This window comes from Triturus cristatus, chromosome 7 (assembly GCF_964204655.1).
Source record: "Triturus cristatus chromosome 7, aTriCri1.1, whole genome shotgun sequence".
Classification (NCBI taxonomy): domain Eukaryota; kingdom Metazoa; phylum Chordata; class Amphibia; order Caudata; family Salamandridae; genus Triturus; species Triturus cristatus.
In genome coordinates, this window is record NC_140590.1 from 1569312268 (window position 1) to 1569340163 (window position 27896).

The 27896-nt window shown below is 46.3% G+C and overlaps 1 protein-coding gene across 1 annotated transcript in view; it reads left to right on the forward strand.

Moving 5' to 3' along the window:
* The window catches only part of CCNDBP1 (cyclin D1 binding protein 1), a 76873-nt gene that overhangs the window by 42407 nt on the left and 6570 nt on the right, over positions 1 to 27896 (forward strand). Inside the window, exons 6-10 of the mRNA XM_085619402.1 lie at positions 18088 to 18161; positions 18500 to 18576; positions 19023 to 19276; positions 19755 to 19815; positions 24260 to 24306. Of these exons, the coding sequence (XP_085475528.1) occupies positions 18088 to 18161; positions 18500 to 18576; positions 19023 to 19276; positions 19755 to 19815; positions 24260 to 24306 (513 nt within the window). The remainder of the gene's footprint in view (positions 1 to 18087; positions 18162 to 18499; positions 18577 to 19022; positions 19277 to 19754; positions 19816 to 24259; positions 24307 to 27896) is intronic.

Genomic DNA, 27896 nt, shown 5'->3' on the forward strand with positions numbered 1-27896 from the left:
ATTGTGCAGCATGGTTATTTGCTAAGGTTCAAGTCTTCCCCTCCGCAAGTGCCCCCACAATTGAAGCACCTTCCTCAACTTCAAAATCGGCTTTTACAGGACGAAGTATCTATTCTCCTCTCCAAGAGGGCCATAGAGGAAGTCCCACCTCTCCAAAGAAACCAAGGGGTATACTCCCGCTACTTTCTAGTTCAGAAGCGAGGAGTAACCAAAGAGTACAGACCTATCCTCGACCTGCGCCTGCTGAACAGGTTTATCAGAAAGGAAAAATTCAGAATGCTAGCCCTGCATCAAATCTTTCCGCACCTTCACCAGTGAGACTGGATGTGAGCCATCGACCTGCAGGACGCCTACTTCCACATTCCTGTCTCAGTGAAACATCGCAAATTCCTCAGGTTTCAGGTCTCTCGTCACCACTACCAGTATCGAGTGCTTCCGTTCGGCCTCAAATCCTCAGACGGAAGACCTTCGTCTATCCTTAGCTAGACGACTGGCTCCTAAAAAGTTCCACTCCTGTGCTACTCCAGAGCCATCTCTCGTACTGCCTCAACCTGCTGCATTCCTTAGGGTTGCAAGTCAACTACAAAAAGTCGTCCTCCACTCAACGGATACACTATCTGGGCGCCTCCCTGGACTCCGCAGTGGCAAGTGTGTGTCCTTCAGAGGAGAGGTTATCATCAGTGCTTCTCAAGTGCCAAACTCTTCTCGACACTGCACTTCCCACAGCCAGGCAAGTGTCTTCACTACTGGGATCGATGGCCTTGTGCATCTACATTGTACCCAATGCACGTCTTCACATGCGGCCTTTACAACAGGCGCTCCAGGATCAATGGTCTCAGAGGTCAGGTCTCTGGGAAGATCGAATCTCTCTCCACCAAGCTGCCAGGGGCACCATCAAATGGTGGATGAAGCGTTCTCACCTGCTGCAAGGAGTCCTTTTTAGGTCTCGCCTGAGCCAGCGCTTTAGCGCTGCTTTCGCGAGAGCTTTTGTAAATGGGGGATCTGGAAGTGCAAACGAGTGCTTTCAGGCCTCCAAATACAGTGCATGTGCGCCGGGCGCGCGCACCATTTGGCAGCCTGCACACCATTTGCTTTCACTTTCGCGGCCGCTTTGATGTTTGATTGCGATCACTTTCGCGTCCGCTTGTTCCACATTAGTTTTAACCTTCCAAAGCTCACCATCCATTTTAAGAACTGGCCTAGCTTTGTAGGCACAAAAAGTTGTCAGGTTTTCTTTTTAGTGAAATTAACGCAATGCATATCCACTGAATAGAACTAGCTGTAGGATTTGGGTACTTATTTCAACCATCTATTTTCGTTTTAATCCATTTCACGGGTGCACATGGAAGTTACAGGTAATGACGTCGCTGCAATAATACCAATGAGAATGAAAGGTTAAACGATATCAAGTCCTGCTGTCACTATTTAACGACCAGGTCGTATGCAAATTATAGGTACCTCGCGCTTTCCATTTTTTGACCCCCGTCGTTTCAGTGTCTTCGAAACGGGCACAGTCACATTTAATCCACGTCTTCACCGCGACATATCAAAGTTGCCGTCATTTGGGCAAAAAAACACCGGGAGTCTCCTCAAAGGCACCAACCCCCATTTAAGGCGGATGGAAATCTGGAGGCCGTTCTTACCCTTATCTTACTGTCCACGTGGCCTTCTCTCTGCCGCTCCGCTGAACAGAGCTGCCTGTGACTGTATATTGGCACAGGAAATATTTGCTTTGGGTGACATTTTAAGCGATGTGCCGCCAGTCACTCGACACATCACTGGCAGGCAGCATGACAACCGCCTCATCCGAAGGGTAACGACGCTGTTTTTGTATTCTGGCCAGATTGTGCCTACTATGCCAGCAGCTCCTGGTGACGTTCCCTCGGGCGCCTACCTGCCTCCACCTCCTCCCATCTGCTGGCAGTAGATTTCTTAGTTTACATCTATAAGATGGGCGGAGAGGGCAGTAACATTGGATCAGGTGCACTGGACAGTTCCAAAACCATGTTAGCGCCGCTTCCTGTGTCGAGTGCCAACGTGACTAAAGTTGCGCTATTCTCGGAGGCACACACAGAAACTCGTTTAAACAAGCAGTTGCAACGCAATAGGTCTCGCATTTGTGAGAGTTTAAGCTATTGGCATTGTAAATAATAATGCATTTTATTTATGTTTTAAAAATCAACAAGTAAATAAAAGGCATTGTCATTTACAATGCCAATAGCTCAAACTCTAGTAAATGCGAGACCTATTGCATTGAAAATGCTTGTTCATCAGGTGTCTCCAACACGGACAGTGGTCACAGATGCCTCAATGCAAGGCTGGGGGGCTCATATGGACCAGCTTCAGGTACAAGGTCTCTGGTCCGAGACAGAAAAGTTATCACATCAACTTCTTGGAACTACGGGCGGTCCATCTGGCGCTCAAATCCCTGTACCCGTCTCTTCAATCCAGCCACATCCAGATTCAGACAGACAATACAACAACTATGTTCTATCTGAACAAGCAAGGATGCACCAGGTCACGAGTCCTGTCTCTGGAAGCCCAATCCATTTGGCATTGGCTGCTGGTGAGAGGCCTCTCAATCATCGCAGTCCACCTTCCAGGAACCCTGAAGGTGCAGGCAGACGGCCTCAGCGGAGACTTTGTAGAAGCGCACGACTGGGTGCTCAATGAAGATGTCGCTCAGGAGGTTTTCCGGCAATGGGTGGTGCCGGACATCGATCTGTTCGCAGACGCGGCAAACAAGAAATGCCCCGTCTTCGCCTCCAGGTTCCCCCAGCAGGGATCACGGGGAATGCACTTTTGATCTGCTGGTCGCAGACATTGTTGTACGCTTTTCCTCCTCTCCCTCTAATCCCGGCGGTCATACAGAAATTCTACAGGACCAACACCAGAATGATCCTGATAGCACCGGAGTGGCCACGCCAGTGGTGGTACCCGGATCTCCTTCAACTGTCAGAGGTTCCACACCGGAGGCTGCCCTGCCTCCCAGATTTATTGACCAAGAACGAGGGGAGAGTGTTCCATCCCAACCTTCCCTCCCTCCGGTTGACTGCATGGCTCCTGAAGTCATCCAGTATGGACATCTAGATCTTTCGGCTGACTGTATGGACATTCTTCGAGAAGCAAAGAGGCCCTCCACTAGAAAGACTTATGCCTTCAAGTGGAAGAGATTTTATCTTTGGTGTAAGGACAACGCTCTTGATCCGACTCAAGGTCAAGAACAAGTGATTCTTCCATACTTACTGCACTTGGCAAGGTCTGGCTTAAAGTACTCCTCCATCAGGGTCCACTTAGCTGCTGTCACAGCTTATAGAAAGTCCCCTACCCAGACCTCATTCTTCCAACTGCCTGTGGTCAAAGATTTCCTAGAGGGGCTTAAGAAAGTGTTTCCGCCAGTGAGGTACCCTTCGCCTCCCTGGGAACTGTAGGAAGGTGGAATCTGACTATATGGTTGCCCCCAACTTTTTTTGCCTGGTATTTGAATGGTTTTTGACTAGTCAGGCTGGGGTCCTGGATAGCAGGGTCCCAGCCAATCTGCTTCCTCTCTAAACCGATATGAGTACCCTAGGTACATACCAATTGGATACTGAGGACACCCTATCAGCCCTTTGTAGATGGTACCCTAGGTACCCAGGGCATGGGTCCCTCAGAGGCCTACCAGGGGCTGAAGCACTTATTGTGCCACCCCTGGGACAGCCATACCAACTGACACCATCAGACCACTACTGTAGTCTGAGTAAGGTGGTGCTTGCACCCCTTACAGGGATATAGGTATCCTGTATCCCACTTAATACAACACATATATTCTCATAGGTCACCCTTAAGGCAGGCCTTGCTAATCCAACAAGGCAGGGTGCTGAGATATGTGTGAGGGGGAACCCCTACCTGAGTAGGGCCCCTCTGCAACCTTCGTAAAACTATTGCTGGGTTGTTTGTAGTGCAGCCATACCATATACTCTTAACCGCATTATAAGTAATCGCGATAGCGTGATAACTTGAGAATGGCTACACAGAACCATATCGTGTTTTGGTGTCAAACATGTAGGAATCATACCCCCAATCCAGGCATGGGAGTGAGGGCATGATTCCCTCCTGCTAGAGGGGCGATATGGGAAAAGCGGCAGAATTTAGACACCAATTTAAAAGTGCACGCGTAGTACAAAATGGATGCTACCCGCCACCCACACGACTCTGGCTGCCTGTTGCTGGGCAGAACTCCAGCCACGGCAGCTGGACAATAGGGATCTTGTTGCAGGAAGGTGCTCCCATCTCCCCAGACAGACTATGTGGATTGGAACTGGGTGGGTGCACCATAGGATGTCTTTCAGACCTACACGTAGGCTTCTCCAGTGCCTACTTCTGTATACACAGCTAAATGAAGAAATCTCCCTTGGGGTAAAGGAGTTACCCCCCTGCTTGGCAGGCACCTGAAACACTGCAAGTGACCCGGTTGGAACTTCGCTGCTCCTACGGACATAGATGACACATACCTACCTTGAGGTGGGTTTCCAAGCATCCCAGAGGCCAGTGAGTGTGCACAGCAAAGCTCAGCACCGTGGACCCCGTGGGTGCCGAGATTCCCAATACCCCAGGACACCGGCCACCTCTTGCACAGCACACGAACCCGACGAGTGGGGAAGTTGTGCTTTGGCCCATTTCTGAGCCAACCTCTCAGCATCATCTGTGCCAAAGATCGACGCCCTAGCCCGCTCCGGCGACCCGTGGGCGCATCTTTACGCACGCCAAATTGCTGCCTCCCGCGGTCCCTTGTCTCTCGACTGGTGGGCCCTAGCGGAGGTCAATCTTCACTTCCAAGAGTTCCCCTGGTTGCTCCAGGCCTGCTCTTCAGTCTCCTCGCTGGAGACCTCGCTCAGACCTCGTGGGTCTGCACCAGTAGCTGTTTTGAGATTCTTGCGTGGGTTGCGGTTGCCAAGGCTTAGTGGATCCAATCCAGACACTAACACCGCAGCGGCCCTCAGCCTTCGTGGGATAGTCGCCCTCTAGAAGCTGGCCTTCCTTGAAGCCTCCTGGAGCCCGTGGCTGCTGATCCAAGCTACACCTCTTCCGCCTGGAAGCACCCGACATTGAAGGGCTCTTTCTGCTGAGCCCCCTGGTCACAGTGCCGTGACCCAGACTCTGTCCCCTCTACTTTCAGGTCCTTCTCTATAAGATCTACATCTTCAATCTTCACGACATCATCGGCGCTTCTGGCTAGCAGCAGTTCTTCACGTTTTGCCATTGAAAATCAGCCCGCGACCCGACATCGAAAACGACCTATGCACCCGGCTTCCCTGGGGCAGGTAACAGTGGTACCTCGGTACTCTCGTGGGTGTGGGCCCTTCAAAAGCTTAACTCTAAGCTGCTGAACTTGAACTCCTGCTAGAAGTGTTTTTAAGCATGTAAATTCCAACCGCGACATTCTCCATAGGCTTTAATAGAGATCCCGACAGTAGCTTATACCACTACACGCGTCTCCCGTGGGTCCCCTTCCTCACTACCTTGGGTGGTTTCACAAGGGGCCAGCAACCCTAAATGCCCTAGGCATTGGCTGGAGAATTGTCGTGGTTCTTATACCACTTTTTTAATATATGGTTTGGTTCCCCCCTGGGGCCCTATGATTCCAGTGCTATTTATTGTAACTATCAATGCTTGTTTGAATTGTATCTTTACCTCCAGCCTCATAAAGAGACTAGTGGGATTATTCTTAGAAAAAATACATATATTTTATATATATACCTGTGTGGACTACTCTTTCATTTGGTCATTCAAGAGGTTATCTATGGTAAAACAATAAGCTTAACACTCCTTCAAGACTTAGCCTAAAGGCTGCTCTCCACAGCTACCACTAGGATAGCCTTCTGTAAAGGTTGTCTTTTAACCTATCACCTTAAGAGTCGAATTGGACTGGTGCAAGGTGTCCCCTATAACTAGTGGACAGCATATGCCAGGCCAACTTCTCACAGGAACTTAACATTGTTCTCACCAAATTGATGGGTGCCCCTTTTGAGCCTATCCATAAGGCATCTTTGCAGCATTTGACCTGGAAGGCTGCTTTCTTAGTAGCCATCACTTCAGCCCGCAGAGTAAGTGAGATTCAGGCCTTGTGCTGCAAGGAGCCTTACACTGTTTTCCACGCCAATAGAGTGGTGTTGCGGACTCATCCGAGTTTCCTGCCCAAGTTGGTCTCGGATTTTCACGTCAACCAGGTTATCAAGTTGCCCACTTTCTTTCCTCAACCAGCCCCTCCCCCGGAGAGAGCCTTACATTCTCTAGACCTCCGGAGGGTATTGAAGTTTTACCTTGATAAAACCCTTTCGCTTAGAAAGTCTGACCGGCTCTTTGTGAATTATGGTTTAACAAATACCGGGCTGGCTGCTTCCAAAAGATCTATTTCTAGATGGATCGTTTCTTGTATAGCCTTGACTTACCAACTAGCCAACCAGGTTCTGCAGGGTAGACCACGAGCACACTCTACCAGAGGCAAAGCTTCTATTACAGCTCTCCTTCGCAACGTTCCTATATCTGAGATTTGCAAGGCAGCTACATGGCGCTCGATACATACCTTTACACGCCATTACTGCTTAGATTCAGATGCGCAGGCCGATGCCCAGGTGGGGCAGGCCACTTTGAGGAATTTATTTGCATAACTGTTGTTTTGAATGTGATGTTACTTCATGTTCTATATGCTCTGTTGCTCGTCCGCGAGACTTTGGGTATGGGCTTGCTACTCTATACATAGATTATGACTATTGATGAGTATCCCCTGGATGAGAAGGATTAGTTACTTACCTGTAATCCTAGTTCTCATCCAGGGGTATACTCATCAAAGTCATAAGCGAACCAACCACCTCCCCAGACGAGCATTTTCTTCAAGTTATTGTTTATTGATTGCAGATCTACTCAGGTGCATGTGCACCGTCAAAAAGAACCGACCTAACTGTCACCTGTGGTGCATCATGGGAGCAGGGGGTCTCCTACAGGTCTTAAAGGCACGGTCCCCCTCCTCTAATGCCTTAAAGGCAAGGTGTCAGTTTTCTTTGTTTCTTAGTACTCTGCTGCAGCCTACAGGCAAATGCCTGCAATTACAAGTTTGCTTTATGGCAATAAAGCATTTTTGAAGACAATTGGTTTAGTGCTTCCTTTTTTCCGTATGGGTTTGGGGTACTACAATGCAAACCTATGTAATTTCAGCATTTTTGCCATGTTTGAAACATTTTAGGTTCTCACATATGTATATATATATATATATATATATATATGTGTATTTTCTATATGCTCCGGGATCCTGCACATGGGCGGGGATTATTCATAGATTATGACTTTGAGTATACCCCTGGATGAGAACTAGGATTACAGGTAAGTAACGAATCCTTGTTTTATTTTAGAACCAACAATAGGTTTTAAAATCTACTTTCTCAGAATGAGATGCTTTAGGTAAATACTTTTGCAATATGCAATTGACTTTTGTAAATATTGGTTACAGGTTGTTGCAATAGGCAACACAATTTCAAACACAATAATGCTTTGAGCTCAATGGAAGTTTTAAGTTATTTGCAATAGATTACTTTCAGGATTACTTTTGTAACTCCAGCACTGGATCCTAGATTCAGTCCTGGGACAGTTCTTAGAAACAAGTGATAAAAGTCGACTTAGTTACTGTTGTGATTTTTAGACAATATTTTGCGATTTTAAAAGTTGACACTTAGAAGAAATTTAATAGAAAACAGTCAATTGGTCCCTATGGGAGAAAATTCAAGTTGCAGGTAAAGTAGGTTCTCGTTACTTTTGTAATCCAGTACTGGGCTCCTAGACTCAGTACTGGGACCTCTATCTAGAACAGGTAAGTAATTACGTTTTCACAGTTGGAACGATTTTTAAAGAATATTTGAAGTTTGCAAAAATCGACACTAAGAAGAAATGTCACAGACAAACAGTCTATGATTTCCTATGGAAGAAAATTGGGTTACTGGTAAGTACGGTTGTGAATATTTTTCAGGGTCCGTGCTGGGCACCAAGATCCAGCACTGGGATCTCTCCTAATAGCAGGTGAGTATTTTCGTTTTCGTTACTCGGTTGATTTTTGGTGAATATTTTAAGTTTTAGAAACTCCACACTTAGAAGAAATTTCAGAAGAAACCAGTCAATGTTATTCTATGGATGAAAATTGGGTTATCGGCTTTTGGGTAAGTACTCGACTGGCAGAGTTAAGGTTCTGGGCACAGACTCTGGGGTCTCCCAGGGTCAGGTAGGTACAGTTGTTACACCCTCAGCGGCACAGGGGCAGCCGGGTGCAGAGTGAATTAGGCCCAATGTTATCCTATGGGAGGCAGGGGGGCCTTGGTTGGTGGCTGCTAGCTAGCAGGTCACGCGGCTGTGGGAGCTGGGCTCCTGGTCACTTGCTCTATGCAAATGGGGAAGTAGATAGGTGTAGAGGTTACACTGCCAGGGCCACTCGGGCGGCTGGGTGCAGGGTGCTTTTGAGCCTTCGGGCGCTCAATGGGAAAGATCCTGGCTGAACAAAGGCTGCAAGCTCGGGGACTAAGATTCTTCAGGTGCCACCACCACTACGAGAGGTAAGTTGGGTATTTGGAAGATAGGTAGGTACCCAGGAGTTGGGCACAGGGGGCCACAGGCCGCCGGGTGCAGGGGTGCCTTTTGGTGTTGGGAAATCTTACCCTCTGTTGATCGCGGTTGGGGGTGTACCTGGTTCTGAGGCTGTAGGCATCGTCCGGAGCGTCGAGGTGAGTCCTTGGGTGCCGGATTCGGGGTCACAGTCGCCGGGGGGACGTCCTCGGGGTCTTTGTTCACTCCGGCACAGGCCAGGCTTGGCGGGTGCTGTGTGTGCATGGTTCACGGTTCTGGGCTGATGCCAGGGATTAGAAGCTGGTTTTGAGCAGAGCCTCTGCTCATGGGAGTCCCAGGTGCTTGGAGCCAAAAGGTAGCCAGGTCCTCCGGGGTTTGTGAGGTTGCTGGCCACAAGAGGTGCCGGGATGTAGCAGGAGCAGGTTCGAGGGTCAACAGGCCGGTAGGGCTGGGGCCAAAGCAGTTGGTGTCTTCCTCTTCTTAGCAGCTGCATGGCAGGTCTTCTTTCTTCTTGCTCTTCTTTGTTTTTCGGAATCTGGAATCTAAGGAAGGAAGGTTCCGGGTGCCCCCAAATACTAGATTTAGGGGCGTTACAGGTAGGTAAAGGGCAGGGACCAATGGGTCCCTGTCCTGGGGTGGGTACACCCCCTATCCTGCCACACTCCTGTGGGAGGGGGGGCAGTAGCCTAGTCCTGATTGGGCAGGGCCTCCTATCTTCAAGATGGCGAGCGCCCGGAGATGTGCTTCACCTCGCCTCCCCCACCTGAGGGGTGGGGTTGGCAGGCTGGCACATCCCCTGTCCTTATTTGGGGTTTCCGGCCAGGCTTCCTGCCAGAGTGGGGGCAGCAAGTGGCCTGTGGATGCTCCCAGAGGTGGCATGCCTTTGAAGCTTCCCCCTGTCCATCCTGGGGGAGGAGACCTAGCACCTCGCCCAGGATGTGCATTGTTGCAGGCCCAGGAGAGCAGGGGCTCTCCTACCCAGGGGTCCAGCAACCTGTCTGCTGTGTAGCAGCCTAGGCAGCCTCCCACCCCAGACGTGGATTGTAGGTTTAGGTTTCAGGGGGCATCTCTAAGATGCCCTCTGGAGTGCTTGGTACATTAAATCCCACACTGGCATTAGTGCGGGTTTAATGTGCTGAGAAGTTTGATACCAAACTTCAGTCTTCAGTGTTGCTATTATGGTGCTGTGGAGTTCGTGTTTGACGAGCTCCCAGCACCATGTACTCTTGAATGGCAGCACTGCACTTACAGGCTTACAGGCTTACAGGCTCATGCTCCTGTGCCCACACCACTGGCGTAGGGCACCCAACTAGAGGGGTGGCTGATGTATGCCAGGGCAGTGTAGGTGGTGGGCATGGCACACAGGGATGTGTGCCATGTCGACTTTTTGTTTCGTCTTGTATCCAGACACTCATCCTGCAAGGGCAGTGTGTGTGTGTGTGTATTAGGGTACAGGGCCCCTAAGGGTGGCACAATGAGTGCTGCAGCCCTTAGAGGCCTTCCCTGGTCACAAGGCCCTGGGTACCTAGGGTACCATTTACTAGGGGCTGACATGTGACCAGGGTTTGCCTATTTGGGTTTGAGGATTTTAGGGAAGGAACATAGGCCCTGGACACCTGATTGGCAGGAGTCCAGGGCACACTCAGTCAAAATACATTCAGCAATTCAGCAAAAAGTGGGGGCATACCATGCAAGAAAGATGGCACTTTATCATAGTTAAATGTGGACTTAAATGCATCTTTACACAGAATGCTTTCCCATGGGAGATAAGGCATGTATAGCATACAGTTATTTGCATTCTGTTTCTGGGGGCCTCCTTTGGAAATTATAGTCGTAGGGGGCCAAGGTCCAAAGTACTACCAGCAGATTTTTGTTACCTGCCCTGGAGCGTCCGGGTACAGAGATGCTGGTCGCGTTGGTAGCTGTGCGCGCGCTACACCAGTAAAGGCAAGGGGGTCATATAGAAACAGGCCGCAGAGGAGGACTTGAAGACAAGTCCGGCAGCTCCCGGGTTTCAAGGATCCTGGGTACAAAGGGGCACAGCCTTTTCGTCGGTACCCGGGCTGAGGCGCTTGGGTGCAGAGTAGAAAGATTGGCTGGGCTCTGTGCATCCTGGAGCCTTGCGGTCGTCTGTCTCACCTTGTAAAGGTACAAAAATCAGGTTAACTGGGCCACTCAGTAAGTGGGTCTCTGCGGTGCTGACGTCCCTCGAAGGCTGCTTTGTCTTGGAGTTCCGACTGGACTCTCACCCCAGGTATTGGTCCTGTGTGGCTCCTGTTGGTCCTGGTGTCCCCTCACTTCGTGGGGGGATGGGGGGCAGATCTGACCTTCAGGACCACATGATCCTCTTCCTAGGAGCTGCTGCGTTAGGCTGACCGGGGAGCAGCAACTCAGTAGACTGGACTTTGCGTTTCAGTGCCTGCTGACTGCAGGGGAGTAGCTCCTCTACTCCAAGGGAAATTGCTGGCAATTTACGAAGTATTGGCAGCCCACCGGGGTTCCTGGCAGGAGTTCAGTTGCAGTATGAGTCGCTGGGTCTTGAGTGTTGAGACTTAGTGTGGCAGGCAGGGTTTGTCCAAAAGTCCACAGCAGTCTTCAGTTCTTGCGGCTCTTGGGGTCCTTCTCTTCTTGATCAGTTAAATCTGAGTTCCTGGTGTCAGGTGTGCCACCTAAATACTCAATTTAGAGGCGTTACAGGGAGTGACCGGTATTAGCCAATGGGCTACATACCTTTAGGGTGTCTGTACCCTCTATATGAACACTTCCTGTCCCAGAAAGCCAAATTCTGCCAAAACTAAGATGGTGGAATTCTAAAAGTCATGTTCACTTCAGGCAGCCCACCTTAGGAGAGATACTAGCCCGAGAGAGGGAGACGCCTCCTGACTTTCTAATTTTCCTGCCTGTCCTGGTGCCAAATGGGCTCGGGACAGGGGGGGCATTTCCCCTGTCTGGGGAAGCCTGAGGTCCCTTCTCCCTTGGAGTAGAGTAGCTACTCCCCACCGGTCCGCAGGTACCGAAATGCCATGTCCGGTCTACCAAGTTGCCACTCCCCTGCCAACCTGATGCAACAACCGCCCAGGAGGAAGACCCTGTGTTCCCGAAGGTTAGATCTGTTCCTTCACCAGGGGAGGGGATGCGAGAACAAACTGGAGCTGCAAAGGACTGATATCCAGGGTACCGAACCCCTTGCAACAAGCCCAGTTCATGAGGGTCCAGTCTGGACTCCCACTGCACCAAAACTGAGCAGCTGTCGAGGGACCTCAGCACCACAGAGACTCACTTGCTGAGTGGCCCAGCAGTCCTGATTTTTTCACCCTCAACCGGTGAGACTGATGACTGCAAAGTTCCAGGATACATGGAACCCAGCTGACCTTTCCACTCTGCCCCCGATCGCTCTGGCTCGGGTACCGACGAACCAGCTGTGCTCTCTTGTCCCCAGAACGCTTGTGACCCGCGGTCCCCGTTGGAAGCTCCTGAACTTGTCCGCAAGTCCCCCTCTGCAGCCAGTTTCTAGTTGTCCCCCTTTTTCTTCGTGGCATAGCGCGCACAGCTACCAACCCGACAAACACCTCTGCAACTGGATGCCTCAACGCATGGAACGTGCAACTTCTGGTAGTACTTTGAACCTTGGCCCCCTACGACCCTAAATCCTGAAGGAGACCCCCAGAAACTGTTCGTAAATAACCTGTATGCTATCTATGCCTTTTCTCCCATAGGAAAGCATTATGCATAAAGGTGCATTCAAGTAACTGTTTTTCTTACCTGCAAAATTCAATATTTAAAAAGGTTGTTACTTGAGAACGAAGTTTTTGGTATCAAAATTTAAGTAGCAATACGACTTATTTTTCTAAATTGCTCTCGTATATTGTTCTTGAGTGTGTGTCTCATTTATTGTCTCTGGGAGTATAACAAATGCTTAGCACTACCATCTGATATACCTGAGTGCTTGACCACACTACCACAAAAGAGAGCATTTGGGTTATCATTTTTGCCTCTGTAAACCAATTGTGGTTTGCCTGGATTCTTTACACACTGTACCTTGTTTTGGTGGTCCACTATATAAAGAGTCAGCTTCCTACAACAACACAATTTTAAGTTGAGTTAAATCCTGGAGAGATCCAGCCTCCCCATCCCAATACCCTTGCGATGCCCGGCATCCCCATACTGAGGGCGGAAAGTCTCCACTCTCTGCTCGGCATGTCAGAATGGTAGGTGACCACTTCCTTCCCATCTGTCACAGTTTCTCTCTGTAATAGAACAATGTAAGTTTTTAAATTGAATAAGGCTATTGTGTGCTGATATAGCTATTCCTCTTGGGGACATTAACGCTTTGTGCAAATCCATATCATGAGTAGGGCCTAGATCTGCCTCCCAGCTTAACTTAAAATCTGCAACATGATTGGCATGTGTATGACTAGCATTTAATATGGCTGCAAGATCTTCTGGTCGGAAAATCTTTCTTCTCCAATGGGATGAATCCTGGGTTTTCCTTCAGTCCAGTACACAGACAGTCAATGTCTGAACTGTAGAAATCTAAAGAAATTGCGATTTGAGTAGCCCAGGCATTTCTTGAATAGTTTGAATGTTTTAACGACTCCACCAGAGATCTTGTCACTCTGCGTTGAAACCCTTGGTGTGTCCTACACTGAGAATACCTCTAAAGCCACTACTGGGACATGATCGCTCCGACACATTATGAGGTTTGAAGTATCATTCTCATCTGCTAACCGATATCTATAATGCCATCTTTCCATAGGCTGATTCACTTTTTGTAATTGCCGTCTGTGTCCCCAAGGGCATGCCCCCCACTTATAGAAAGTGTAGAGGGTCAGTGGTCCCAGTACCCATCTTCTCACCGTTATAAGCCTGATCATATCTGGGGCAGTAGATTCACTCATTACCACTATCCAATGCCTGATAATAAGCATGGAAACCTCCAATACCAAGGCTGTTCTCCAATGTAGATTTTCAAATTTTTGCCATACTTACTCTGAGTACCCTGTTCTTCCACATGAAGGAAAAGACCAATGAGGTCTGATTTGAAAGCCTTCTAGGTATTTTTTTAGGAATATTTTGTGAGTGCAGGAAACTGACCCTTTATGACATGGCCACCCCCACTTTTTGCCTGGTATTGGATGCAATTTTGACAGAAATGCACTGGGTTCCTGTTATCTATGTCCCCAGTGCCAGGTCTCTTTCCCTAAACTGTACAGTTGTTCCCCCATTTGGCAATACCTTTAGCTTCCCCTGTAAGTCTCTAGTAGGTGGTACCCCTGGTACCTAGGGCAAGGAGGCTAAAGACGGTCCCCCCAAGTGCTACAGCATGATCTGTGCCACCCTAAAGGACCCCTCAGCACCAACATGCAAACCGCCATTGCAGGGTGCGTATCTTGGTGCAGAGAGAAGTGAAAACCTAACATGGCACGTATCCCTGTGTGCCATGCCTGCTGACACTGCATGCAGTATAGGTAAGACACCCCTACAGCAGGCCTTACAGCCCTAAGGCAGGGTGCACTATACTACATGTTTGAACATATCTGCATGAGCAGAAATATCCCTGTGATTTCTAAGTCAATTCTTAGATATCACAAGTGAACAGGGAAGCCATCTTAAGTGCATGTGCTTGACCGTGGTAAAAGCAATTACCCCAGCTACATGATGGCTTAACTGAAATCTATGGTGTTTGGTATCAAACACTTTGTATTAATAAACCCAGACTGATTTCAGTGCTGGATTTATTAATACATGCACCCAGAGGGCACCATAGAGATGCCCCCTGAAGCCTCTAGCGTGTTGGCTGACTGGTGCCCAGACGTGTTTCCCGGGCTCACTGTGCCACTGGATTCCAGCTAGCCTGGCTGATGAGGGGTAATACTCCGAAACTGGTCCCAGTATGCTTGTTTCTAGTCCAGGAAGGACCTCGCTTGGCAGTTCGGGCTGGACTGTTCCCATGAGGAACAGGGTCAAGACTGATTTGCATATGACTGGTTCTAAACTGGAGTGGCAAGGTGAGCAAAAGAACGATGGAGTTAACCCAGATCTGTTGACTGAGGGTGAATGTTTGATTTGCTCTGCATTCCGTCTATCAGTTGTGTGTCTTAGACCAGCCTGCCACCACCAACAGGTTTCTGATACCCTGCAGGCGAGAGCCTATGCTCTCTGAGGGCAGAAACAATGTATCTGCCCTGGGCTCATTTGGCACTAGGACAGGTCGGAAACTAGATATGCAGAGAGGCGTGGTGCACTACCAAGCCAGTCACTCCCCCAAGATGAGCTGCCTGATGTGCCCGCTTTAGGAACATTCCACCATCTTGGTTATTGTATAATTAGGAACTCTAGGAGAGGGTATGCCCACTTCCCCTAGGAAGTGGTCATATAGGGTGTGTAGTGACCCCGAAGGTAAGTAGCCCATTGGCTACCACCCTTTACTCTCCTTAACACACATTAATCTAGTATATAGGAGAGCCTGTGACACCAGGAAAGCAGATTTTGACAACCTAAGAAGAAGAAGAACACAGAGCAGCGAAGAGCAAGAACCAAGGAGCAGCAACTGACTTGGCGCCAACCCTGCAGGCCTGTCTGCTGTCCCCGACAATTGCACCAAAGACGACTCGTCCTGCAGCTGCTCCCCCTTCATAAGTCTGGGAAGACTGCCAGCACTTTAAGTATCAACTAGCATCTCCCATGGAGTAGTGGAGCTACTTCCCTGCAGGCACCCAAGAAAAACCTTGAGGACTCCGGACCATGAAAATCTGACACCGGAAAACACCACTGGACCCTGCAACATGATGAAATTGGTATACACCTGATTGGCATAGTTAACATACGTATAGTCCATAGTATATGGTCCCAACTGTACCCAGGGCTTATATGTTAAATGTCACAAGTGGACTGTAGCAAACATTGGACATGCCAAAATGACCCCTTTTGACAGGCCCAACTTTAATTTAAATATTTATACGTCACGCCAAAGTATGCCTTATAGTCCATAAAGCAGGGTGCATGGAAAGTTTAATGTTTAACATGTCCTTACGTTGATTAGCTTCATAAAGCTTTCTCACTGTGTCCGGGTTGGCAGTTCTATAGGAGACCTTTTGGATGGCATATTAAATACTAATTCTGTATCTCGGGAATGGAACTAACTAGACAAATAATTAACCAACAGTTTTTTTAATAGTTATTAAAAATCCAGTTCAATAGAGAGGTCAGATTTTCTCTACATATTACAGAAAAGTAACTTTATAAAAGTTACTATTTCCCTGCCTGAAGTCCCTAGAAGCTAAATCTGCACTTAACGCTCCCACTTTGGCCTGCAAGTAATTAGCATGAATGAGGTGTGAACTTGCTCCCAGGAGCAAACAGTAGGCTCACTTGAATGGGCAGACTATGTAATGCTAAGAGGATCCAATTTTACATTAAAGTGTCAGGTCCTGCTTAACTGTCACATCCTGCTTGATGTGGATGAGAATACCCTATTCCTGAACAGTTAGTAGGTACACAACTGACTTTCCCATAAAAACGCAGACAGATGCTGTCCACGGCTTGGGCGTCTTCCACTACAAAAGCTTTTAAAGCTAAATAGATGATATTGAATCAGGTGCTCTCAGTAAGAGTGCACCCACTGTCCTCTTGGCCTCTTCACATTATGCCCTACTTAAGATGGCTGTCTAGTTCAGGTTTGAAGTACAGCTTAGTAAGGATCCAACTTTCAACAATGTTCGGAGTCTGATGGTCATCAAAAAAACATCTATGAATCATCTCTTTTCTCCCGCTGCACTATTAAGGAGTTCATGATGTGCATCTTTTGGTCTTTCCCAACAGTTTGTCACCCACCATCAAAGCGAGATCTAAACACAGTCATTTATTCTAATGAAAAGCCTATTTGAACAAACGTAAAGAGGATATACGTTTGACCGCCCTTACGTTACTCTAATGTTCCTTTCCTCATGAATCATGATTGAAGTATGCCGTAAAGCCCTAAGGTTCCTGTAGTATATTTTAACTATTATTATAGTATTCTGCAGCTTTGATTTTTAGTTTATTTACGTAACCGGCTTGACTGAACAGAGACATAATTCTGTTCTGTGTGGTAATAACTGGTGGGGACACCGTCAACTATTCCTTGTTGAAATTTGGATCAGCTCCTTGCAGGCTGCCGTTTTGCACATGAGAAAAGCGCTCCGTATGAAATTTGAAGTGTATTATACATCCCACGTTTGAACATTTGTTAGTAATAATTTACCTTTTAGGAAAGGAAGATATATTGTTCTTAGCAGAATTTAGCATTCTTGTTGTGATTTATATGTTCTTTGTAGCCAATATTAAACTTAAGTGATGATGCATATTTTTACCTTAAGTGTCTTAAGGTGTGTTGGCAGCCATAGATCGTCTCCTTGTTACACTACACTGATGATACTCCTTGTGTGAATACACACAAATGTAATCCTGTGGAAACATATCCTGGTTCATTGGCAGTATCTTCACTCATTTATTTTGGTAGGTATTCACATGATTTTGATGGATATTGGTGGACCACTTATGGGAGCTTTACCCGTCTTCCTTAGGATATTCCTCAAGGACTTTTTAAAAAAATCGGTTTCATTTTTTAATCCACTTGTATAGCTTAACTACCAACCTACATATCAATGTCTGTTTGTTGAGGTTATCCATTGCAAACAGACAACCAGTTTGAAATGGAACAATGCTAACATAAATGATAAGCATGTTTATAAATGGTTAACATAATTTTTTAACACAAGCATTCATGAAAAGGAAAGAAAAAAGAAGCACTTTTCCTCCTTGGGTGGTAGGACCAGACAGCGACAATAAAGATACGATTAGATGAAGAGCAGACCTTCGGAATACATACATTGTAGGACGGTAATGCCTGTTATAATCTCCACTAACAACTCTAGGGGGCGAGTTTCTTTTAGCCAGTGGGACAACTATCTTACCCTATAGGATGGTTAGCAGTGAAGACTCGAGCGCAAATTACAGTCTGCGTGCACAGAGATGTCTGCAGGGGCTGGGTGTCCTCTTTTGACGTCTAGGGTTAAACCATGGTATTCAACATATTTATGCCCACAACCCCACTGCCCCTTCTCTACAGAACGTGGAGAGTGCCCCCCCCTCTGCCCATTTAAGCAGCTCTGTGGTTCAGGCGTCGAGGTGTGAGGCCTGCAATGACTTCCAATCCATGTGCATTGGCTTCTTACCCAGCATCCACACCAAATCAGCAAATCTATTCTACATTTTATATGTCTTCACTTGTTTAATTAAATCTAAACTTTCGACCTTGAAAGTAATGGGATAGTTTATGTCAGTGACTACCCACCATGTCGCAGACTGGGTCTCAGATGGCAGCGAGAGCCAGCAGAGCTAGTACATTTCCTCTATAACTTAACGTTGAAATTATAAGTTCTGCCATCCTTCTACCTAGTGCAGGTAAGCATCCACGGGCTAACTGTACTGTGCTTGGTTTTTTTTTCTACTTTCTTTCAGTATTTCTCGGGAGCAGTTGATGTCTACTGGTGGAGTGTTGGAGGCGTGTGAGTTGGTGATCAATCTACCTAGAGGTATGATCCAGGACAGAAATCTATTTGACTGCTTATATTATATGCAAACATTCCTGTTTTAGAAGTACCTTGAACAAGTAATGTAGTGCTAGATTATACCTTCAAACATACACCAGACACATACAAGCAAGCCATGTGATATACTGCAATCTGGAATGTGTGGGTTCTGGAAATTCAAGCATAGAATTAACTAATGAGTCTAGGCGATAAATGCCAGCCAGAATTGTGTATGTATGGACTGTGCCTCTAATGAACTCCTAGGAGGCTTGCGGGGTGAAGGGCAGTTATACTGGCTTTATTTTGGCACACTTGTGTTAAAAATCTCTGTCTCTCTCTAGATAATCAAGCAGCAGTGCTGGCAGTACTCACTTCATATCTTGGGATTGTGAAGGATGCTCTAGTAGAGATGGAACAGGTGAATCCGCATTTCATTTACTTGATGGCTTCTTTGGACCTCTGGGGCTAGAGACCGAGCTTTGCCCCAGGTAATCTACCTCTGTTTTTCTCTTTCAGCACCCAAGTAAGGAGACATTTTTACTTTGCATGGTTCATGCCCATAGTCTAGCCCTCCAACCCTCGTCTGTTGTTTTTTTTCTGACATTTTAATTTGTCTAAAGTTTCTTTTATTGTGTTTCTGCCTGTTTTATGGGTGTACATGTTTGATAGTTTTACAGTTTGCTTCCTCTCTTTTTCCATTGCTACCTTTTGTGGAATTCCTGATTTCCTCTGTAGATGTTTTGGTCTTTTGTCACCCGGCCTACCTACGTTCTGTCTCTTCATCGTCAGATGCACCCCGAATAGGGCATCTCTGCTTCCTTCTTATCGGTCTGTCCTTTACTTAGCCTTCACTTTTCTCTCCAGGCTCTGGAGGATGATGCAGATCCCTTTGCGGATATTTTGGAAGATGATGAGTTGGGAGCTCGGGGCAATCGGGACACTTACTGGTCTGAGGCAGATCGACAAATCCATGCGCCCTGTATGGGACTGATGAAGGCCTCTAAAGCATGTCTAAAGAAAGCGATTACAGCACTCAAGGCCCACGGGAAGGCAGACACCCAAGAACAAGTGGCTCAGTTGGACGACCTTGCAGATATTGCTAATGAGATAAGCCCCAGGTAAATATTTCGGGTTTCTGTTTCTGTAGGACTGTGTGTAAGATGGGGTGTTAGTTTTGCAGTCTCTGCATTGGTAGAGTGCGAGTTAAAGTTTAGTGAATGGCTGGTGCCTGACTGATCGATTGCAGGTGGATGTTACTGGGCAGTTACCTTTCTAGAAAGAGGGTATGACTTTTGCACCTTCACTTGAGATAGGGGAGGTTGGTCATTGAGATCCATTGTGCATCTGCCTACTATCCATGAGGGACAAACTGGTCTGCGTTTGCTTTGATAAGGAATTGGGATGGCACAGCTGAGATAAGGTTTGCCTACATAGAAGATGCAAATCTAGTTTGTCATTTGGTAGTGTCTTTGGCAAATTCCCTCCACTGAGGAGTTGATTGACAATTACTCTTCTGCTTGTTAATTTTCACTGTTTGGTAATGAGTTGTTTTTCTGCATTTTACTTTGTTTCCTATCCCTCTCCCTTTGTCTTAAGCGTTGATGAGCTGGCCCTGAGCATGTACCCTCCCATGAACCATCTACCTGTGCGCCTGAATGTAAGTACTTGCTCTTTAATAAACATTACTTGAAAGAACCAATCACTGAAAGGATACTAATTTCCCCGCTTTACAAATGCTTGCAAAAGCAAAACATACGCACACTCCCAACAACACACCCTCTCCCTTTGCTGTCTTCTTCTTCCCCTTTTTCCCTCACTGCAGCTGATTCAAAACCTTTGGCTAAGTCATTGATTCTGTCTGGCAAGCCGAGTTTCCAATACTCGGCTTGTTGTCTAGGTCAACAGCTTAGACATATTTTAACTTGGCCTCTGTCAGATTGTTACCATACAGTTCAAACCATTAGCACTCATCTGGCCTGGTTCATCTTTTGTTTCTTTGAATCCAGTGTGCCTCACCACAGATGCATCATAGAGACCATGAAATATGAATGCATTTATTTCCGTCCCAAGGGGTGACTTGTTTTGTAGTGTAGCAATGACCAGGTCTTCTCGCTTTATTCAGTGGCACAACTTGTTTCTTCTGGCTACAGATTATTCTCAAAGCAATTCATGACTGGGGGTTCTCCATTACCTAGACGGAGTTCTCCCTCTTGCCTTTGGGCTTCAGGTCCCCGATGAGATGTGCTTTTCAGAATGTACCGCAGCGCGGGGACACACTAGCCTAGTGTAACCATGCGCTTTATAATTGTGACTATTATTATTATTATTATTATTATTATTAGGTTTTCAAAGAACATATAACAACACCAATTCCTGCATGGCCTTCCTTTCTCAAAAGGATATTGGGCACCGAGAATAGCCAAGTGCATTTCTTAAGCTGCATGACCACTGTCTTGTCTGTGTACGTAGTTCTTCAGCCAGATTTAGAATCCTTGAAATGCAGATGCCAATTTCCTCCTGGTATGTGAACAATTAACCTGGGTTAAGCACTGAGCTGTATCTCGGCCCTGCTCTCCTCCAGGGCTGTCTCAGTGAATACTGAAAGATAGCTGAAACGTCTTTGCACCTTCATATATTCATCTTAATGGATGTCTCCCAAGTTCAGTTTTGGTGTTGCCTTGCCCTTTGAAATTTAGACATTACAGCCTTTGGTGAGCAGCTGGCAAGGAAGTGGGCCTCAACTTACTGGAGGTGAAGGTGATGTCTGTAGATATGCTTTACCTGAACTCTGAAGACTGCTTGTGCTGTTAAGTTCAGCATTTTACTTACCGTAGTGAAGAGTGTGGACGCGGTTGCTCGCCAGAATCCATCATATGGTGCACTAATAGAAATTTAGGGCCTAAGATAGGGTTTGGTGAAGTGGGAGCTCTGCCTCGAATTGGTGGAGGGGAAGCTCCCACCTGAACAAGCTCACAGTTCCTCCTTATATGTTGAGGTGGAGTACTGCTGTTTGAAACTGTTGGGGTCTCGTGGGGCTCTTCTGTCACCAGGCATCACTTTGGATGCCTCAGGAGGTCAATCATATGTGGGGTGGCTCAGTCAATTCATATTTTCAGTACCAGGACTAGAAAAATCAACACTGGTACTGATGCTAAGGGAAAATAATTTGCTGCATATCTGGACCATTGATTTGCCTTTCAGAACCAAACCCTCACTCTGAGTTTGGTTGTGATTTTGGAGAAAAATCAGTAAAAGAAAATGTCAAGGAAGCCACCATCGAAAGCATTTTTGCTAAAGTAGTCAATAAATGAGACACACGAGTCAAGAAGGAAATCCACACCAATTTCTAAAATTAGCAACTATCTTTATATATGTTGGGGCATCAGAAGAAAATCGTTCAGTTAGTAAATTTTTAAATAGGAATTCTTTTCAGTTCAAAACGTGTACACAGTGCAATTTTTAAGTTGTGGAATGTTGACGTACGGAAGAAGAAAGTTTTGCAAACAGGTATAATACAGCACTTTACAGGACCAATCTGCAGGAGCTATGGTGAGTGGTGGACAAGGTCCAAGGCAGCACCAACAGTACACCACCAGTGGCAGGAGGGCGGCTGGGTACAGGGTGCACCTTTTTGGAGTTGCTGCAAGATGCAGGGAACAGTTCCGCTGTTCCATGGAGGTCTTGGGTCTTTATCGAAGGCAGGCAGTCCTACCAAGTTTCTGGAGTCCACAGCTGCAGGACAAGTCAACTTTGTTGCAGTTTTCGATGAGGGATGCAGAGAGGTCTGGTACCAGATCAGCTGCTGCTTCTCTTCGGTGTCCTTTCTCTTCTTAGGTTGTTAGGATCTGCTCTTCTAATGCCACGTACTCCCCTAAATACTAAAGTTAGGGGTGTTAGGGGAGTGTAGGTTAGTATCCAAAGGGCTTCTGACCCTTGGGGTCACTATGCCCCGTATATGACCACTTCCTGTTGGAAGTGGGCATAAGCCTGTCCTAGAATTCCTAAGTATACTATCGCAAAGATTGCTACTTCCGAAAAATGGTGTCCAGCTCAGTTTAGTTCACCTTAGGGGTGGTACTAGCCTGGGGATGGCACACCTACTTGACTAGCTAATTTTCCCACCTGTCCAGGTGCCAAGGGGGCTCTGGACAGTGTTTTGGCTTCCTCTCCTCTGTGGGAAGCCAGATTCGCATTTCAAAGCCTGCAGCTCTTTGAGGCTTGCCAGCCTAGCTAATCAGTAGGTCATCCTGTGGGAGGGGGTGTGACACCCTTTTCCTAGACAGACTTTTGTTCTGGGCCTCCGTAGAGAACATGGGCCTCATCGCAGGAGGTCAGAACATCATCTAGGGTGGTAGGCTGGCAGAGGCCAGTCAGCAGCCACACCAGAGGCTGGTAGGTTTTCAAGGGGCACCTCTAAGGTGCCCTCTGGGTGTATGTATTGATAAATACAACACTGGAATCAGTGTGGGTTTACCAATACAAGGTGTTTGATACCAAACATGCCCATTTCAGTAAAACCATTATGTAGCTGGGGAACTCGTTTTCACCAGTGTCTAGTGCATGATTTAAAATGGCTTTCCAGGTCCGATGTACTGGCAGTAATAGGACTGACCAGCACAGGGGGCATATCTGCTCATGCAGGTTTGCCCTCACATGTAATATTCAGCACGCTGCCTTAGGGCTGTTAGGCCTGCTGTAGGGGTGACCTTACAAATATTCCATGCATTGTTAGGGGACATGGTACACAGGAATATGTGACATCTTGTGTCTTTTGTCTGCACCAAGACACGCAGCCTGCAATGACATCCTTGAATGTGCTTGGTGAGGGGTCCCTTCGGGTGCCAAAATTTGTGCTGCTGCCCTTAGGGACCCTTTTTAGTACCTCAGGCTCTAGGTACCAGGGGTACCATTTACTAGGGACTTACAAAGGGTGCTAAAGGTTTTTCCAATTGGGGGAAACAATTGTGCAAAAGCTCTGGCACAAGGGACCTGGTTAGCAGGAACCCAATGCACTTCCAGTCAAAATCACACCAGTTACCAGGCAAAAAGTGAGGGTGACCATGTCAAAAAGGGAGGGTGACCATGTCAAAAAGGGGCTCTTTCCTACACAAGTTCTTTAACCAAATCTTATTCACAAGCTATTTAATATAAAGTGATTCTTATACCCCTATATTGGTTGATCATATTATACAACCATTGGGAGAGACACTGCTTACCCCCTCTACTCTTTTTATATGCAGTACACATTAACTTTTTTTTTTCTTTCTTTCTTTCTTTCTCCGCCTTTGAACCTTGTCTCTACAGCTGACCCTCCACAAACTAACTTGTGGAATTCTGACATATTGAAAAGCTCCCTGCAATGTAATCATACCTGTCCACAAGAAGCTAGTCACCTTGTGATCATAGTTTACAGGACTTTCCTGTCCTTCAACATGCCTCCACCATCTATTCCCCACCCTAGTGTTTCTCACTCATTAACTGATCTGGCCAGAACAGTTTGCATGTTTATTTACAGTTATGGATCATGTGATACCATTAGGTTTTAAGCACACTCTGCTAATAGCATACTTATTATTTCAGACTCAACCCTAAGTGACTCTTTTCTAGTCCTAGCCCAGTCTTGCTTGTACTATGTTGGCTTCGAACTCTGTTACATCACTGAGCAGGGAGATTTACGAGACAGAAGCATACTACATTAGCCATTACATAAGCAGGATCTCCTACCCTCTTTTAAAAGAATTGGTACTTTTGGCAATCGTTTGGCCATTGTGAGCTCTTGGAGTCAGTTTTGCATTCTCTATCCTTTTTTTCTTTTCTGTTAGCCATCAGCACTATTGTTTATAAATCTGTCACCAGCGACACATCCAGGCACTACGTTCCAACCCCCCACCTACCTTCCAATCCCCTCTATTGACACATACCCAGGGATATTCATTTAAGTGAACCTCTGCAGAACTCACTGCAATATTTTGGTAGTCCTAGAGGCACTTCACAAAATTATTGGATTTGCACTGAGTACCCTCCCCTACATTTTACTGAATGCCTCAAATGTATTGATTCCAACTCCATCCGAACATTGACATTCGTTTCTTTGTTTTTAGGCTGCCAAAGTGGCCTCCGTGTTAAAGAAATTCTTGGAAATCACAAAGTGAGTACCATGCTGCAGATGTTTATGCTACAGCACCTAAACATTGCTAAGTACATTTTGAATATAACTTTTTTGAACGAATTATTCATGAATGGCAAAGATGTTGATATGCTCTTCTCGTCGGTGTTGTGTGGAGGAAGCGGTTTTAATTCCTGAGTTGGAGCCGGTCCCCGCACAATGTTGAAAGTACAGGAATCTCAGTCTTGTAGTGGTATCCTCTACACAATGTGCAACAGTTGGTGTTCTTGGACACTGTGATGAAGTCCTCCTTTAAAACTGTATTTAAAGCAGATGAAGCTTTTACCATCGGTAGAAAAGAGGTCTTCGCTAGCAATCTGCGATGAATTTGAATTGTTTGGTTTGAACTAAATGTACTTCTGACCTAATGGTATTCAAAGCAGTTAGTGAGTGAACAGTCATAATGGACACATAGTCGATAAAGACTAGGCAGGTTTGATTAGTATTCTAGTTAAGGTTAGGATGAAAGTTAGGTTTATAGTTCAGGTGAAAAAGTCTGGGGTAGAGTGAAGTGGAGTTGGTATTAGTGTTGGCATGTGGGTTAGAATTAGTTTAGGCTGATGACTAAACGGAATCTTGTCATAAGGATCGACATTCAGATTGCATGCAGTGTATAGCATATAAATAATAATGGGCGAACATTTAGTTTTTTTAAAGTCCTCATGTGAATGAATATTAATGATACAACACCAAAAGATAATGTCCCAGCGGGTATAATACAGCCATGTCTTATGGTGCTCAAAAAGTGGCAAGGATACAAGCATGTATTAGTAGTGTATTTGTAGACTGCAAGCCTACCTGAAGAGCAGCAGAGCTCTAACTGGGTCATCCAGTGGAGTGGGTGATTTTTAAAAACCAGTCAAACTATATACAAATGACTTGTGTATATGTGTGTGTGTATATATATATATATTTATCAAAGAATAAATCTCCATTCAGTAGCGACAAGGTGTGGAGAAATAGTCATTTACAAATGAGGCCTCCTAAATGAGCTTTAACCATTGTGTGTGTATTTAGGTATGCGTCTGAAAATGTCCGGGTCCACAGCTCATGGCGGAGCTTTGACCCTAGACAGTACTGTAGAAGCAGTAGTAAACCCAGGACTGGTACATGTACTTGCAACCAACGGGGAAGCCCATCATTCAGCTAATGTATTCCTTAGACTAAACAGAACAAATTGGCATCCTGCTTAAAAATTTGCACAGGCCTGAATAATAAGTGATCCATGGTTTCCAGTTATCAACATCGAAACCTATAAACTTTTTTTTTCCTGTACAAAAGCTAATCCTTGTCTTAAATAACCAACATGACAAAGACACTTAATGCACCATCCTTGTACCTAGCAGCATGTTGCAAGAGACTGAGAAGAATTCTGCTTGTGGTGTTTGTGCCCTCAGACGTTGGTTTTCCGTTGTTGTCGAAGGACCGGTAATGTCTGCTTGCTCAAAACCGGTCACCTCATTTTGTACCGCATGTGCATTTCATTGAAAAAAGGGTTTTGTTCTTATTGCTGTGTTCACCAGTCCTGATTCCGTAGAAGGGTTCTCCTTAAAAAATGCCCCAAGTCTGATTTTGAGGACAAATTGTAGGGCCAATTCACATCTAACATTTTGAGTGTTGGGACAGTCTGGTCCCTTTTTTAAGACTTTTATGTCCATGGCACTAAGTTGATGGTTGCTGAAGTTAACCACTAGATTGAGGTCTTGCGTATGCCTGGTCTACTGTCCTCCGCCCCCGCTCCTGATCACCATTTGGTGTTGGTCTAATCATTGGTCCGTGGGGTTGTTGTCTTTTAGTTTTTGGCTCACCCCGAATCCCCCTCACCCCCCATCCATGCCACTGACCCTGCCTGATAAAATGTGGTCTATTGGGTTGGGAACAGTACCTCAGGGTAAAGTGATATGGGTGAGGCCAAAAACCAAATGGGAATGTGGGTTGGGGAATTATAGTACGTTGATAGCCCCTCTCTCACTATTGCCACTGCTACTACTATGTTCATTTGAACTAAATGTCCAAATTTGTGGTGTTGGTCTCCTCCTCATTGTTTCTTAGGCTCAGTCTGATTCTCTCTTTTTGTATAATATTCAACAGTAGCATATGGGTACATCCTTCTATAGTTTTGTGATCTTTGATTGTTTAAGGAATGCCATATGCTGGGCCGTAGCTTGATTAATCTCATCTAATCATTTTTGTAGACTGTGATGTGCTCAAGAGTTTTCAAGTTGTTTTCGCTGGTCTGGAGTTTTAATAGCATTGTGTTCGATAGAAGTTTTGCTGTGTTTATTATCAGTACCAGCCAGTCTCTTGTGCCCTTCTATGCTATGCTTGGCCATTCTTCTTGAAAGATCAGGACATCTGTGAAAATCCTGAGTTCGTTGTCAAAAATCAGGCCTCATGTTGCCGCTTTTGCCAGTAAGTATTCAGGCAAAATTGCGCCATGTAAGACTATTTTAATCTGGTTCCTAGTGAGAGTGGTCACTTATTCCCAGTCATCTAATTGGGACAATGATTGTGGTATATTAATGTCCCCTAATAGTGAGGGTGCAGTTAAAATATTATTGTAGGAAGCTGGTTATTTATGTGATGTATCAATAATCTGATACACTGTGTAAAGAGTCCAGGGTTTCCCTTATAAGTGGACATTGGCTTGCTTTCAATCCCAAAGTTCTTTGTTAGGGGGTAGTGTGGTCTAGCAGCCTTTGGCTTAATACATAGGAGTGCAAGAGATCTACAAATACACACAATAGTCAATAAATGAGACACATGACTCAAAAAGACCCACACCAATTAAAAAAATTAGCAAGTATGTTTATTTATGTTTGTATGTTAAAAAGTGGACATTGTGCAATTTTTGAGTTCTACAATGTTATCATATAGAAGGAAGAACAAATTCTGCAAACAGGTATAGTACAGTGACTTATGGGACCAATCTCCAGGAGTTAAGGTGAGTGGTGGGCAAGGTCCCAGGCATCACCAACAGTACACCACCAGCAGCACGAGGGCAGCTGGTTAGAGGGTGCAAACCGCATCAGAGCCCAGTGTTAGTCAATTTAAATCGTTTCTGAAAAAAGAGTCTGCAGGCTCTGGGTAGGAAGCGAGTCGGGCTGAACCAACCGGGGGGCTCAGGCCTCATGATGCTCTAGGATTGATGACACATTTGCTCCTCTTCTCCAGAGCCCAGGGGTGACAGGTGCAGAGGTGTCCTTAGGTGTCTGTTTTTCCTGTTCCGGAGTAGTCCTGGTGGAGGAGAACTGCGTGCAGAGGATGCAGGCGATGAGGGAGGGTTCACGAGGGGTGAAACCACAATGGACTCGGACTCTAGAGGGCTGGGGGATCTTGTTGGCACCTTTACACCACTGACTTGGAACAATGGGTGCAGTGGTGGTTTCAGGTGTCGTGTTTGGCGGTTCTGGAGGCCTCTGAGCCGCTTCTTTTGGAGTTGCTGCAAGATGCAGGGAACAGGTCCGCTGTTCCACAGGAGGTCTTGGCTCTTTATCGAAGGCAGACATTCCTCCCAAGTACAGGAATCAGCAGCTGCAGAAAAAGTCGACTTTGGTGCAGTTTTCGATGAT